The sequence below is a fragment of the Puma concolor genome, chromosome C1, assembly GCF_028749965.1.
Source record: "Puma concolor isolate L17-30 chromosome C1, mPumCon1.1.hap2, whole genome shotgun sequence".
Taxonomy (NCBI): Eukaryota; Metazoa; Chordata; class Mammalia; order Carnivora; family Felidae; genus Puma; species Puma concolor.
Genome location: NC_141674.1, coordinates 178,614,215 through 178,631,522, shown reverse-complemented (window position 1 = coordinate 178,631,522; position 17,308 = coordinate 178,614,215). Strand labels below are relative to the sequence as shown.

Genomic DNA, 17,308 nt, shown 5'->3' with positions numbered 1-17,308 from the left:
GCTAGAGCTGATCCATGAATTCAGCAAAGTCGCAGGATATAGAATCAAGGTACAGAAATTGGTTGCATTTCTATACACCAATAATGAAGGAGCAGAAAGAGAAATCAAGGAATCAATGCTATTTACAATTGTACCAAAAACCACAAGATACCTAGGAATAAACCTAATCAAAGAGGTAAAAGATCTATATGCTGAAAACTACAGAAAGCTTATGAAAGAAACTGAAGACAACACAAAGAAATGCAGAAACATTCCATGCTCATGGATTGGAAGAACAAATATTGTTAAATGTCTATAGTACCCAAAGCAATCTATACATTCAATGTAGTTTTTATCAAAATAGCACCAGCATTCTTCACAGAGCTAGAACAAACAATCCTAAAATTTGTATGGAACCACAAAGGACCTCAAATAGCCAAAGTATTGTTGAAAAAGAAAACCAAAGCTAGAGGCATCACAATTTCAGACTTTAAACTGTATTACAGCTGTATTACAAAGCTGTAATCATTAAGACAGTATGGTACTGGCATATAAACAGACCCATAGATCAATGGAATAGAAGAGAGAACCCAGAAATGGACCCACAGATACATGGCCAACTAATCTTCAACAAAGCAGGAAAGAGTATCCAATGAAAAAAAGACAGTCTCTTCAGCTGGGAAAACTGGACGACAACATGCAGAAGAGTGAAACCGGACCACTTTCTTACACCATACACAAAAATAAATTCAAAATGGATGAAAGACCTAAATGTGAGACAGGAAACCATCAAAATCCCACAGAAGAAAACAAGCAACAACCTCTTTGACCTAGGCCACAGCAACTTCTTACTTGACATGTCTCTGAAGGGAGGTAAGGGAAATAAAAGTAAAAATGAACTGTTGAGACCTCATCAAGATAAAAAGCTTCTGCACAGTGAAGGAAACAATCAACAAATCAACAAAACTAAAAGGTAACTGACGTAATGGGAGAAGATGTTTCCAAATGACATATCAGATAAAGGGTTAGTATCCAAAAACTATAGAGAACTTACCAAACTCAACACCCAAAAATCAAATAATCCAATTAAAAAATGGGCAAAAGACATGAATAGACACTTTTCCAAAGAAGACATCCAGATGGCTAACAGACACATGAGAAAATGCTCAACATCACTCACTGTCAGGGAAATACAAATCAAAACCACAATGAGATACCACTTCACACCTGTCAGAATAGCTAGAATCAACAACTCATCAAACAACAGATGTTGGCAAGGATGTAGGAAAAGGGGAAGCCTTTTGCACTGCTGGTAGGAATGCAAACCTGTGCAGCCACTCTGGAAAACAGTGTGGAGATTCCTTAAACAATTAAAAATAGAACTACCCTATCACCCAGAAATTGCAGTACTAAGTATTTATCCAAAGGATACAGGTGTACTGCTTCAAAGGGGCACATGCACCCTAATGTTTACAGCAGCACTATCAACAATAGCCAAATTATGGAAAGAGTCAAATGTCCATGGACTAATGAATGGATACAGAATATGTGGTATATCTATATATCAATATCAATATAGATATACATGTACATACATACAGTGGACTATTACTCAGTGATGGAAAAGAATGAAATCTTGCCATTTGCAACAATGTGGATGGAACTAGAATGTATCATGCTAACCGAAGTAAGTCAGAGAAAGACATATATGATTTCACTCATATGTGGAATTTAAGAAACAAGACCGATGAAGATAGAGGAAGGGAAGGAAAAACAAGATAAAAACAGAGAGGGAGGCAAACCATAAGAGACTCTTAAATACAGAGAACAAACTGAGAGTTTCTGGAGAGGAGGTGGGTGGTGGTGGGCTGAGTGGGTGATGGGCACTAAGGAGGGCACTTTTAGGGATTAGCACTGGGTGTCATACGTAAGAGATAAATCACTGGGTCCTACTTCTGAAACCAAGACTACACTGTACGTTAACTAACGAATTTAAATAAAAAAAAATTAAAGAATTAAAACTAAATCATGAAGTTAAACTAGTATTTGTAAAATAATTGGATAGCAATTAAGTACTAAACTATATAACACAGTCCATAAATCTAAGAACAATTCAGAAAAGGAAGAGCCAAGTATGGGATAAAATGCCCAGAACAGGATTCTTGAAGCAGAAGACATTTAAAGTGAATTTTAGGTGGACAAAATAATGCCTATTTTAAAGAAAAAATTATATAAGAGTTTTAGTAACTAAATAAACCATGGGAGTGACACAGAATGAAATTGCTCTACTGCAATTTATAAGACAATTCTGATTTAAAAAATGATTTTAACAGTTAACACCAGTGACTTTTATATGTTAGTTTATCAACTGAAAAGCTAAACCCAGAGCATTTTTTCTATCCTACATATTCATGTGGCAAGCGACTTGTGTTTCAAGGATTAAGCTAGACAGACAATTTCCAATATTGATGCTAACAGACTAGAGCCATGTCTAGAATTGCTGCTGTCAGATAAGGACTGCACTATCCTTTCATAATGTCTCCATGATCTTCCAGAACATAAGAGGAAGGAAAACACAGTTCTTATTTGGCTGAATTGGCACACTAAATAAGAGCAAAACTTCATAAATATCAGTTCAAGCCCTCCTGCTGGTAAAAATGAAGAACATCTTTCATCAAAATCTTAACCCAGCTCCCATTGATAGAGCATCCTGCAGAGAAGGACCTGACACAGACCTCATTTGCACCTGTCAGTGCTTAAACCATTCAAGTACCTCGAAGGACCTCTTTTGTTACAGCAGCCCTACTACACTGGCCTTAGTCGCCTTAAATGCATTTTATAGCAAGAATAATTTTGATCACATTCATCTCAAAGTTAGTAAGGATTCACAACCAGTACCTGCATAGGAAGGAGCATAAAATATCTGTTTTTGATCTTTATAACAAATAGATATGCTTGATCACAACCATGAATGTTTAAATGTTTCTTGTACAAAAGTAACAGAGAAAATTCCTATAGGTCTTTAAAAATGAGATCTTGAGAAATATACATAAACTCTCCTACTCCTTCCACTGTACCCAGCAATACTTTTAGGGACTTAGACCCACTGTCTCTTTTTAAAATAAATGGCAGGCTCCTTATGGGCAGGAAATATGTCTTCTGCTTCTCTATATGGTGCTGCCAATTGCTTACAGAACAACATGTTTGCTGCAGATGGTAGCTGAACTGCTAAAAGGATAAGCCTGCAAGAGAATACGAGAATACTGGCCACTAAATATAAAAGATCTTGGGAAAAGAAACATCCTCACAATTCCCACCATTATCCAACAGTCTTACCTGTTACATTCAGTCCCAAAGAGGGAGAGACGGGCAGTGGAAGATAGGGAATAAAGCACATCCCTTGTCTCCTCCTATTCTGTTGTCCACTAGGTGATACTAGTTCTCATGGTGTTCTGGGGATGAGGCAAGGGGTAACAGATGAAGAGATAGACCTCACCTCTATTTTTTTTTAAAGAAGATTGTCTTATATGGCACTGGCTGGGAATGGAAGTGCTGACTATTCACTGTCAAGATATCTCTGCACCCCCACACCCCACCCCCGGCCAAGACTAGGTCTCTGGTAATCATCAGTAACAATTCCAGTCAAGGAATGAAGGAGCATCTATTATGATAGTGGGCTTGTCCTATAATTAACTCAGTGTTTTTTCATCATTTTTTCTTGTCTCTCCTACATCCTAAGTAGAGCTGCCTTAAGCACAAAGACTTGAAAGCACTTGGACGACACCTGTAAAGGTGGAAGAATCCAGACTGGCAAAACAAACCTCTTCAGTCAGAAGTGCATTTCTGTGATGTCGGATTTATTCCACGTGGGTGATCCACTATTTTCTGTGGGGAGCGCATGGGTCTAACAAAGGCAAGGGATTTTGTTTCCATTGTACAACCAAAACACACTCAGCACTCACTTCTGCTAGGGTATCAAACGGTCTCCTCTAGTCTTAGACACAAAGAACTCTTAGAAGTGGTCACAGAGCCCTCTGTGAGACAAAGTGACTCTAGGTATTTACAGATCCCCCTTTCACTTGCTTCAGATCAGGAACTAGATTTCTAAGAGCACAGGGGAAAATAAAATGAACGACAGAGGTATAAACTATAGCCTGCCATGGGAAGCAGAATTCCTGTTTGGATTCAAACATGGCGAGCTCCCTAAATCCTGGGATAACCACTCTGAGGTATCCATAGTATTATGTAAATATGTCCTGGGTTGGCAGCTTGGGATGATGATGATAAACCCATCAAGCTCTAGCCATGGCATACACTTAGTTTCCCTGAAGTTGCCATTCTGTTTTCCATGACTTAGCTCTGGCACATGGCTCTGTGGCATTTTCTCTATGCCAGAGTGGATTCCTATGCACCCTTCAAACTCCAGCTCATAAGTGATTTCCTTGGGAAATCTTTAAATAATATCTTTATCATTCCACTCCCTGCTCCTTCCAAGGAGCTTCTCTGTTACCTGGTACATTTTTCTGATTCCATCTAACATGCTGTAGTAATTATGTGTTTACATATCCAGCTTCCAGAACAGATGGGGAGACCTTGGGGCCCTAGTTAATATATTATTTTTTATTACATTTTATAACCTTTATTACATTCCCAGCATGCTACCTGACTCTTGTAGTTATTTAATATACCTTTGATAAATTAATAGGAAAAAAGTTTTTTGATTCATAACATTTATTTTTTCCCTTTTATAAAATTCCTCTTTTGTTCCTTTAACCAGTTAATTAAAAAGCTTCTTTCTCTCTTTTCTTGAGTCACTTATGTCATTTAATTCATATCAAATTAAAAGGAGAAAGAAAGATATATGCATATATTATTACAATATGCTTTGTTTTCTACGGGCATACCAGTTAGCTTTTTTTTTTTTTTTTTTTAATTTTTTTTTTTCAACATTTATTTATTTTTGGGACAGAGAGAGACAGAGCATGAACAGGGGAGGGGCAGAGAGAGAGGGAGACACAGAATTGGAAACAGGCTCCAGGCTCTGAGCCATCAGCCCAGAGCCCGACGCGGGGCTCGAACTCACGGAGCGCGAGATCGTGACCTGGCTGAAGTCGGACGCTTAACCGACTGCGCCACCCAGGCGCCCCACCAGTTAGCTTTTTAATGTAGAGTCTGCACACTGTGGCATACCAATTAATAAAGAGGCAAGAATCCTGCCTCATACAATAGGACTAAAAATGGGATATCAAAGAACTGTGTTGCATTTGCCATGTTATTACACAAGTCTTTCCTGCAGTCCATATTTAGTGCTTTGTTATTCTTAAATGACACAATGCTGAGGTATGTGCTCTGCCTCAAGACTTTCAGAGGAGCACCTGTGTGGCTAAGTTGGTTAAGCATCTGACTTCGGCTTAGCTCATGATCTCATGGTTCGTGAGTTCGAGCCCCTTGTTGGGCTCTTTGCTGATAGCTCAGAGCCTGGAGCCTGCTTTGGATTCTGTGTCTCCCTCTCTCTCTGCACTCCCCCCCCTCAAAAATAAACATTAAAAAAAAAAAAAGACTCTTTCAGAGTTCTAATTATTATGAACAATAATTTCTTGTAAGACCAAATTTCCATTTCCTATTACAAATAAAATCCCCTTTCATCAATTATACTATTGCGCCAGACCTGAGAAAAGCACCTTTAGATTATGTATATATTTTAATTTTATTATAATGTGAATATAAATTATGTTTCCTTTCAATAAGGATAGTTTTTTTTTTCAATGCCACAATGGGATTTGGTGTTTGCATTTTATACATTTTGTTTCATCTTACAGATCATGATGAGAAATTATGTTGATTGTGCTATATTTGTATCCTCAGTGTTGGAAAATAATAATGGCGGTCTCTAAAGCTAATGAAATTGTGTATAATCACATACTATCTAGTACAATTAGTGATTTAGGAGCCTGGGATGTCCCAGAAGACCTCAACTCCAATCATCTTGTCCTGAACCTTTATTTTAATCATAATGCCAACCACCAAATGGCTCAGCCAAGCAGCTAACAAGGGTTTTCAATACACAGTCTAGATTATATGAGCGAATATGGCAATGAACTTTGTATAGAAATCCAAGTTTTCATTGCTCCTAAGGCATATGGCTAGAGCCTCCTAAAAATTTTTTTTCGAAGTTATATGTTGAAGGGAAACAGTCCAATGAAGCAAAGAGAAGAACTCACATTTGAGCAAAGCTTTTAAAAGTTCATGGGAAAATAATAGCTTGACTGTAAAGCTTTAGTTGTAAATCACTAGATGTGATCAAAGTAACTGAAGAAATAAAATAATTATGACAACCTTTTCCAGTATCTATAGTTAACCTACAAACACCAAAATACCAAAGCCTTTAAAAGATAAATCCTTTTATACTTAAAACTACCTTTGGATGTGCATGTGTAACAATTGTACATAACAGTTTATTCCAGAGTTCCTTTTTCTTTGTTTAATCACAAGGGTGTGGGACAAATCCAGCTTTGTTTGGCTCAACAAACACAGAACACTCAGAGTAACTGAAGAGCCAACTCCCCTGATGTCACCTCTTCCTTAACAACCATTTCAAAATCCTATAAAACAGTAGGACTGCCCTTCCTTCACAGAGTCACATGCTGAAGGCCACTCAACTTTTACACAGTCATAGCTCAATCAGGTAGAAAAATAATTCTAATTCCAGCTGTTAACTTACCTTGAAGAACTTCCATGGGGAGAACAGTCCAGGCATTTTCCAGGTAGGAAATATAAATATAGCGAGCCGTATTGCAAGCCAGGCCAATGTACAGAACCCTAAAAAAAAAGGGGGGTTGGGGAGAAGAAGATGAGGCCCTGGAATGAGGCATAAAGCATGCAAATATTACCTACGTCTTCCCCTGCCCAAACCATCCATCATCCAGCAGTGTTCAAACTTAGGAGTGGGCAAGCTAAAAGACAATTCAAGTTAACCAGGAACTCTTAGGAGAAAGAAGGCTGCTTCTAACGTATCTGCCGTCAGCCTTTTCAAAAACACTTGTTAATATAAAAGTGACCATCACCCTTCCTGAAACTTAATTAGGAGCAGAGCTGATGCTTTTTTAAGATAGCCTGGGCACACTGCCATGTCTAATGACATTACTGGCTTCCTTCCAGGTGGCTGTAGGGTAAACATGCTGGGATTATAGCTACTTCACTCTGATGGGGGAAAGACAGGATAAAAATGAGAACATGAATATGAACTTTGTCTCACATGCAATATCGAAGACACCAAGTTTTATAAGGAGACTCTCAAGGTCATCGAAAACTATCATCCGATGATGAATAATAAACAATTTGGAGATCAAATACTTTTTTCTGTCAGTTCAACTGACATATCTTCATTATTTACAAATAAATCCATGATATCATATGCTTACCAAACTAATAAATATATATCAACATCACTTTCCCCCCTCATAAGTACCACCACCAAAATTGTGAGAAAAACAAAATAAATAAAGGCCTTAAGTGGTATGTTACATTCTCTGTCTTTCTGAACTGGATGAGCTGGTTTGGAAGTAAACGGTGGTTGTTTCTTTGTATAAAACACAGCCTGATGGTAGAGATTTCTCTCTTTTTTTTATTTAATCTTTTTTTTTTTTGAAGTTTAGTTATTGATTTTGAGAGAGAGAGAGAACAAGTGAGCACACACAAGTGGAGGAGGGGCAGAGACAGAGGGAGAGAGAGAGAATCCCAAGCAGACTCTGTGCTGTTAGTACAGAGCACCATGTGGGGCTTGATCTCACAAACCATGAGATCATGACCTGAGCTGAAATCAAGAGTCAGATGCTTAACTGACTGAGCCACCCAGGCACCCCTAGGGATTTCTCTTTCTAACTTGTTTTCCATTTTCTTTAATTTTCTAATCTTAATGCTTTTTTTTTTCTTAATTCAAGTGAATGAAAATTCAAAGGTAAAAGAAATAAGCCGATATAACAGTCAGTGGTATTTTCCTCATCTTGCTCAACTATATTTTTATATTAAAATCATCAAATAAACATTGTTCTCTTTTCCCAACACTGGATCAAGGAAAGGAAATGCTTTGAGGCATCCAGCTGATATTAACCACAAATAGGGAACAGAAGGATGGGAAGAAAGACAAAAATGGTTGAGGGGCGGGGATGGGATAGGAAATAGATATTAAAAGAGATTTAGGAGATCTTCAGTGTTGAAAAGGTCTGGGTTATCATATTCTGTGGACATTATGTTCTTTGTACTTGAATGTTTTGAGGAAAAAAGCATATGTTTAGATCCTGTTTGATAAAAATTTCCTGAAGAAACTTGCTATACAGATCCATCAACAAGGGTCCTTCTGCTGGGAAACAACAACAAAAAGCCCACAGGAAATTAAAATGCAAAATACATCACACAAACATACAAATGACACAACCCATGTCTCCTTTTTAAGTTCTAATCTAACTCTGTTGATGACCTTGACATAGCCTCAGGGGTCAGTAAACATTTTCTGTAAAGGGCCATACATAAATAGTTTAGGCTTTGTAGGTCTGTTGCCACTACTCAACCTTGCCACTGTAGAGTGAAAGCAGCATAGACAATATGTCCATGAGGGAGCATGGATGGCTGTATTCCAGTAAGATTTGAATTATGAACAGTGAAATTTAAATTTCATAGCTGACCTCTAAACAATGCAGGGATTAGAGGTGCCAACCCCCTGCATAGTAGAAAATCCACATATAACTTTTGATTCCCCTAAAACTTAACTACCAATAGCCTACTATTGACTGGAAGCCTTACCAATAACATAAACAGTCAATGTATTTTATATGTTATATGTATTATATACTATATTCTAATAATAAGATAAAGGAAATGTTACTAAGGAAAACATAAGGAAAATACATTTGTAGTACCATACTATATTTCTTGAAAAATTCTGTGTATAAGAGGACCTGTACAGTTCAAACCCATGTTGTTCAAAGGTCAACTGTAGTTTTTATGCATCACAAAATATTATTCTTCTTTGACTTTTTTCAACCACTTAAAATACAGAAACCACCTTTAGTTCTGGGCCATACACAAACAGGCAGCAGGCCAGATTTGGCCCAAGGGCTGAAGCCTGCTAAGCCCTGATCTAGCTCATTAGTTCTTGGCTATACATCAGATTTACTCAGGTAACTATTAAAAACGACAGATGTCAAGGCCCATGCTAGTCTCAATAAAGATATCTCTGGCTGGAACCCACGCACTATGCTTTAGAAACCTCTCCAGTTTATTCAGATACTAAGCCAGGGTAAAGAACCACTGGTCTAGGTCATGCCACACAGCTTCCCAGTGATATGTCAGTTTAAATATCCCTTTCATGTATTAAAGAGATTCTTAAGGTTGCTGAAATACTTTTCAGTGACTATTCAATAAATACATATCTAATTCTTTTCCCTTTTCATGGGTCAAAATGCTGCCTTTCTGCTCACAATTCACAATTTTACTCTTGCTGATTTCTTGAAGCACTGGCTACCCCAGAATGGTTGATGAGGACGAAATGATAGTGTTCCTCTCTCTTTTGGAATTCTGGAATAAAAGTACTCTCAGAAAACAAGAGGGTACTTGGATGCTTTTCTTTAAAATAATTACTACTAGGGGCGCCTGGGTGGCGCAGTCGGTTAAGCATCCGACTTCAGCCAGGTCACGATCTCGCGGTCCGTGAGTTCGAGCCCCGCGTCGGGCTCTGGGCTGATGGCTCAGAGCCTGGAGCCTGTTTCCGATTCTGTGTCTCCCTCTCTCTCTGCCCCTCCCCCGTTCATGCTCTGTCTCTCTCTGTCCCAAAAATAAATAAACGTTGAAAAAAAAAAAAAATTACTACTACTACTACTACTACTACTACTAACAACAATAATAATAATGCTACAATTTATTGAGTGCTTATTTTGGGTGATTCACTGTGTTGTAATTATAACAAGCCTGCAGAGTAGATGTTATTATCCCTGCTGAAGTCAGACACTCAACTTTAAGATTAATAACAGGCAGGGGCATCTGGGTGGCTCAGTCGGTTACATGTCCAACTTTGGCTCAGGTCGTGATCCCACGGTTCGTGGGTTCGAGCCCCGCATCGGGCTCTGTGCTGACAGCTTGGAGCCTGGAGCCTGCTTTGGATTCTGTAGCTCCCTCTCTCTCTGCCCCTCCCCCGCTTCTCAAAAATAAATACACATTAAAAAAAATTTTAAACTGACATTTCATTCACTGTTATGGGCTGAATTGTGTCCCCTGAATTTCATATGTTGAAGTCCCGGGTCCTAACCCTCAGTACCTTGGAGTGTGACTATATAAGGAGATAGGGCCTTTAAATATGTATACGTATCATTAAATACATATCATTAAATACGACATTTAAATGATGTCGCATGGGTGGGTCCTAATCCAGTATGACTGGTGTCCTGATAAGAAGAGAAGAGAACAGGTCAGAGACAGGCTCAGAGAGAAGGCTGGGATGAAGACAGTGGAGAGTTCCTCGGAAGAAATAAAACCTGCTGACATCTTGATCTTGGACTTTTAGCTTCCAGGACTGTTCAGGAAATAAATTTCTAGTTGTTTAAGCCATCCAATCTGTGGTGCTTTATTGTGGCAGCCCTAGCAAATGAATTCATGCACACCTATGAAATTAAGGATTTGGAATAAAAAGAAATTAAAAATGTTTTACTAGATCATCTTCTGGACGGTCAAAATTCTTTATACTGAATATAAAGCACATGTTCAGAGTCCTAGAATATTCCTGAGCACTATGAGGTCTGGAAGTACAGAAGAATAGGGTGAAAAATGCTTCTCACTGAGATACAGATACCTAATGAGCATCTATAATGAAGAAGCTCAGAGACAACCTCATCGCTTTCCTATTTCACAACAGGAAGTCAGTAAGTATAAAATTAGGCAAGAAATAAAGGCCATTTTAGAATAGGTGGTTGATGTAAGTGAACTTCTCTATAAAGAGGATGAACACGATTGGTAGGAAGCAAATGCTTTAGCAGAAAACAACTACACCATGGAAAACCCAAATCACTTGTCAAACGTGTGACAAGTGTCACCTTGACAAAGTGCCCCTGCTCCTTGATTCTGTATTTGAGCAAAATATAACAGGAGAAAAAAAGTGTTTATGACATTATAATTTCTTATACAACCACAATTCACAGTATTGGAAGGACAAATTGGTGGTTATTTTATAATAAAACTAGTACTTTTTTGGGCTCCTGGGTGTCTCAGTTGGTTAAGCATTCAACTCGACTTCAGCTAGGATCATGATTTCATAGTTTGTGGGTTCAAGTCCCACATTGGGCTCTGCACTAACAGTGTGGAGTCTGCTTGGGATTCTCTCTCTCTCTCTCTCTCTCTCTGCCCCTCCCGTTCTCTGTCTCTCAAAGTAATTAAAATAAACTTTTAAAAAATTATGAAAACAATATGATATCCTAGCTACTATTCAATATTATTGCTATCTTTTGAATTTGTTGTGAGATTGAATGTAAGTAAACCATATAGACACAAATAGTTAAGAAAAGGACAAAATAATCAGCATCACCATTATTGTATTCTTCCTGGACAAAGGAAATGGCAGTCTCTCTCTAGAGACTTCAGGAAAGTGCTTATTTACTTCAAGGACCACTTGGATCATCAGAAAATGTATGTGACACAATGGGAACCTTTGAAACAAAGCAGCTTATAGAAACAAGATTCTATTATAAAACATGTTTCTCTGCAGCCTATCTGGTACAATGTTCTGCTTAGCTCTCTGTCCTCCAGCCACACAAATGCCAAATGGACCCACTGGGCTACTGTCCCAACCTATCCCTCAGTATGACCTGATGTCCTACCCTTCCTTCCGATCTCACTCAATTCCTTTATATGTGATCACAGCTGTTATCATGTGCCTCTCCTCATAATCCTTATCTCAGTTGTACCTGTGTGTCAACAACCTGGCTGTATGCTTCATGCGGGGTGAGATCAATTTCATGTAATATTGGCTAGGTTTTATCCCCAGTGCTTGGCACACAGTAGGCACTCAATAAATATTCAATAACTAGAGGGAAAATATAAATACTTTAAATAGAACATCACTCAACAAATATTTACTGAACACACTGTGCTAAGTGCCAGGGATATGGTGATGAACAAGATATGAACTATGAAATATATTATGCTTATAATTTTATGTGTGTGTGTATATAAGAGACAGGTATGTGAAAGAATTATTTGATTTATTAAAAAAAACCTGGAACTAGGATGATTAAAAAAATGGATGTCCATATTTGTCACCATTTGTGATTAATGTTAATAGGCTATGGTTGAAGATAATAAGTCATTTCTGTGAACAAGCAATAGTTCAATGAACAGCTGTCTGTTGTTTGCTTATCTGAGGGCCTCCTGAAGCATCATGCAGTGAATCTTCAACACATGTGCACTAGCAGATAACAGGGTTCTTGGGTACCCACAGGCCCATCTCACTAGAGGACTAAGAGCATACATGCCACAAAGCTCAAAGAATCAGTGGCGCTCCTGTACCAAACACAGCACAGCCAAGGGGATCATCAATAGAGACACCAAGTCACCGAGCTCCTTTCATTAAACAGGCGTAGCTGGCTACGGACCCATCCTTGTAGAACAGAGCATAAGAACCATATTGTATGTCCGAAGAGTGATTGAAGGAAAAAGACTATTCATTTACCTATGGTTTGTACAGCTACCAATACTTCCTTTTTTTTTTTCTGCTAGAAAAAGTGAAGTCTGAGCCTCTGTTGGTGTTAAGTCATTCTTTATTTAGCTGCCTTCAAATATTTCCTCTCTCAGTGATTGATAAGCTAAGAGTATAATTATGGCAATCATCAGCTGGCTCACTGTGCTGGTTCCTGGCCATATTTACTCCTCTCTATTGTCCCTTTAGTTTATCTGTCTACTTTTTCTTAAGGTTGTGTGTATCTTAGGTAGAAAAATAAGGATGTTCAAAACAAAACAGAACCTTAATTAATGGAACCCAACTACTTGGAAGACACAATATGCTGTTTTGTTCTAGTTTCCATTTGGGTAAAAGTTAGATGACCAAACACACACACACACACACACACACACACACACACACACACGCACACACCCCATATAAGTTTTTGTTTAAAAATTTTCCATGAGATGACCTGAGGTATATATAAAATACAAATTCTATCATTTCCAAACAAGAATCATTGACATTTAGTATAGCAATTAATTTGAAATAGGCCTCAAGAGTTTTAGTTGACTCTAAGCTAAATTTGAGGGAGTTAAACAAGTTCATCAAAATTCAGGCTGAAGGAGTATCATGACCAAACCAAAAGGAGATAATAGTCTCACTGTTCTTGACTTTGGCCAAACCACAGGAGGAAGTGGGAACAATTAAAGAGATCACTGGCAAAAAAGAAAGGAGCCAGAATAAGGAGGGGAAAGAATAGTGGGGAGTCTGGGATAAGATGCCCTGTGGAAAATCCATGAGAGAACTGGAGAAACAAAGCTGTATGAGGGACATTCATAAAGGCCTTTTCTGCTGAGGAGGGAAGGGGCTATGTTAACCCTAAGTCAGACCTGTGAGCAGTCAGTACAATAGAAATTGTTTTAGCTGCTAAGCAGAAACTAAGAAAATAAAGCATTCTCTCTTTTCAGCTGGATCTGATCCTGGACTGGCCTGGGACTTCAGCATAGGCATAGGAAGCCTACCCAGTAGAAGGCAGAGCTGGTAGACGAAGAAACCCAGGTTCTGACTGCATCATATGAGCTCCAATTAAAGCTACCCCTACAGGTATCTGCTAGACTTTGCAGTTGGACAATACATTCCTTGTTTTCCTTAAGCCCCTTTGAGTAAGGTTTTCTGCTTCCTCAAGTGAAAGAGTCCTAAGTGAGACAAGATCTTAGCTACCTTGTGAGGTAGCAAGTTCCACATCACTAGAAGTGGCCAAAGACTAACCATCTGCCGAGGAGTAGGGGGAAAGAAATCTAAACTGGGCTCAAGCTAAGCCTATGTGATGGTATTAGTTTGCTAGCTCTACCATAACGAATACCTCAGACTGGGTGACTTAAACAACAGAATTGATTTTCTCACAATTCTGGAGGCTAGAAATCTAAGATCGAGGTATCAGCAGTATTAGTTTCTTCTAAGGCCTCTTTCCTTGGCTTGTAGATGGCTGTCTTCTCCTTGTGTCCTCACATGGTCTTTCTTCAATGTGTGCCTGTGTCCCAATCTCCTTTTCTCATAAGGACACCCATTATATTAGACACTGGTCTACGCTAACGACTTCATTTCAACTACCCTTTAAATTTTCTTAAATGTTTATTTTTGAGAAAGAGAGAGACAACCCAAGTGTGGGAAGGCAGAGAGCGAGGGGACAGAGGATCCGAAGCAGGCCCCACGCTGACAGCAGAGAGCCCAACATGGGGCTCAAACCCACAAACCACATGATCATAACCCAAGTCAAAGTCAGATGCTTAACTGACTGAGCCACCCAGGTGCCCCTCAACTACCTCTTTAAAGACCCTGTCTCCAAATGCAGTCACATTCTGAAGTATTAGAGGTTAGGAGTTCAGTATATGAATTTGGGGGAGGGGACACAATTCAGGCCACAAAAATGATCTCCAAGGTTACTTAGAATTCCAACAAAATTTAGTAAAGAATGCCGTGTTTTACTCAAGAGCTATTTATTCCGTGGATCAGAAATAAAATGTATGATGCCAGTGGTAGCTGCCCTGGGCTTCTGAAGTAGCATGAGGTTGCACCCTTAGAAAAGAATTGTTAGCAGTTTGTACAACCCAATCCAACTATATTTATTCATTTATGTTATCTAGGGGACTGCTATTTACTTTTCCAGTGGTTGATGTAGAGTGAAAGGCTTTGACAAACAGTGCTAATTAATACGTTTTTACAACAGGCAGCATGGTGGGGCCTAGGCTGCACCTTGTCTGAAGTGATGTCATCCAGGGCACAGACATACTGGCAGTAGACTTTTCTCAGGAATGGTCATAACTGCCTTCACTAGCATTAAACAAAATGCAAATAAAATAAAATGCAAACATCTCAGCAAGGGCAGCCAAGTCTTTTACAAATTCTGAGCCAGTACATGGATAAATGTCCAAGTTTTATAGTTCTAACTTCCATTCAAATCTACTGGCCTTCCAGAAAGAAAATCCTCTATACAGATCCACTATCATAAATCACATTGCCCATCTCTGACCAGACAGTCTGTTGTCATGGCATCGCCTGGATGAATTTGCATGAATGGCAGTGTGCAGATTTCTGATTTCTCAGCAAAACCCATTCAGAGTCTGAGTCCTTGCAGGGGTGGGCAGGGAGCAGTGAGGTCTGATGTGTGGTTTTTCACATACTAAAACCAACCACAGTAGAAAGTTAGATCATTAGAGTCAGAACTCAAAGAAGCCACAGCCATTAAGTCCAACCGTCTTATAAAGACAAGGAAATAGAGGTCCAGACAGGCAGAATGGGGGCCTCAAAATCCATTAGCCAGTGAAAGTCAAGGTCCCTGCTCCCTTGCCCTTTGGCTCTTTTGGTAGATAACAACAATGTGCTGTGTTCCTACTCCAGGGTTCCTACATGAAGTCAGACTTAGACAAGGGCCTGAAGAAACGCCTATGGATTGGACCAGTAGCGACAGGGCCTGGTGACGCTAGTGTGGTTATGCCTATGGTAACAGCTATGCGTTTGGATCAAGGAAGTTGGATATGTGTTTGCGTTGACTTTAGAAGACAGTTAACATTTTAAACTTTGATGAATCATTAAGAGGAATGGCATAAGAGGAAAGTAGTAAAGCAAATGCCAGTCAACAGCTGCCCAATATCCTGGATCAAAAAAGAAAAGTTAAGAGGAAAATTTTGTTATGAGATAAAATGGGTCAAAAACCTATTTCTCCTGAGGTAGCCCCAGAAAGTTCAGGTGTCAATGCTAAGGCAGGACACAAGGTGAGCCAGGATTTCTGTCCCCAAGCAGACAGACTTTGAAACCAAATAATCAGAAATTGACTATCTGGCTTGGGCTGGGTAAGGAACAGAAATTAGGGAGGGGCACCCCCCCCCCCCCACACACACACCCCTAACAGGATTGTAAGGAGACAGCAAAGACAGGGGCTAAGAGTCTCCATCTTGTGTAGGTCCAACCACCGACTCAGGCTGTGTTCATCAACACTTCAGGTCTCTAGACCCGCCTGGGAGGTCTCTGAGATGGGCTTAGCCCACCAGGGGGTTGAAAGTTGCCCAGATCTTTTCTCTTCCTTGATCCCTAAAGTAGCTCCACAGAACCCACTGTGAAGAGTCAACTACTCTACCTACCAACACTGAATTTGAGCTATCTCCCTCTCTTTCTCTCTTTCTTGAACTTTCACTAGCTTTCAGACTTAATTCAATGTAATCCCAACTCACAATGCTAAACACTTTCCCTGAAGTGAAAATTAGGTTATGAGTTTTTCAAGAAAGAACAAAAAAATACAATTTCAGTAAACTCCTGCCCCAAACTTGTCAATTAATACATTTTTATGACTAGAAATTTTGTTCCATTCTTTTTCAAAATAGGAAACTGTAGCTGAATATTAGATTCTGTCCAAACCCACTCCTCTTCCCCCTTTTTTGTGACATTAAGGAAAAAAGACCATCAACCTCAGTGGCCTTGAGACCTCTGCTTACTGCAGGCCCCTCACCATGCCTAACCCTTCATACTAGTATTTCTATAATGTTCTCCAATTCTTTAGCATTTTTCCCACTTACTATCTCATTTGTTCCTGCCAATAATCTTCTGAAATAGGAAGGGCAAGAGTTCTCATGAATCCTATTTTGCAGCTGAAGAAATCAAGGCCCTGAAAGGTGAACCAAGTTGCCAGAGTCACAAAACTAAACAAATCGCAGAACCAAGACTCAACTTGAGGTCTTCTGCTGTCAAATCCTACACCCTTCCCATAGTCAGCAGACCTCCTCCACCCTGACCATGAGGATTGGAGGCAAACAGAGAAATTGAAAGGGTACTCTTTTACACACATGCGCACACACACACACACACACACACAATGACCATTCTACCTTAAAAATCTTGTTTCACAAAAATTTGCTGTGATATTCTACTTGGATTTGAAACATACTAGATTTCTAACAAAATCTTGTTGATAGAACTAAGAATAACTTAATAGTAATAACTTAGTAGTAACAAAAGAGTATTCATAATTAAGAGTAACTTGGTTAAGAGTAATCAAGTAATAATGAAACTAGTCTTCATCTACTTTGATGGATGCCAACATTATTATCTGATTCACTGAAAAGAGTATGG

At 39.1% G+C, this 17,308-nt stretch overlaps 2 protein-coding genes across 4 annotated transcripts in view; one reads left to right on the top strand and one right to left on the bottom strand.

The window, feature by feature from the left end:
* NEMP2 (nuclear envelope integral membrane protein 2) overlaps window positions 1–17,045 on the top strand; it is a 69,078-nt gene extending 52,033 nt beyond the window's left edge. Inside the window, exon 9 of one of the 2 annotated variants that reach the window (XM_086719141.1) lies at window positions 13,654–17,045. In XM_086719141.1, the coding sequence (XP_086575267.1) occupies window positions 13,654–13,663 (10 nt within the window). In that variant the 3' untranslated portion in view covers window positions 13,664–17,045. Of the gene's footprint in view, window positions 1–3,718; window positions 4,885–13,653 lie in introns of those variants that run through there. The other variant, XM_086719140.1, reaches the window with a different exon arrangement.
* MFSD6 (major facilitator superfamily domain containing 6) overlaps window positions 1–17,308 on the bottom strand; it is a 79,618-nt gene that overhangs the window by 19,763 nt on the left and 42,547 nt on the right. For both annotated transcript variants that reach the window (XM_025912181.2, XM_086719137.1), the window contains exon 3: window positions 6,701–6,798. In XM_025912181.2, coding sequence (XP_025767966.2) covers window positions 6,701–6,798 — 98 coding nt within the window. The remainder of the gene's footprint in view (window positions 1–6,700; window positions 6,799–17,308) is intronic.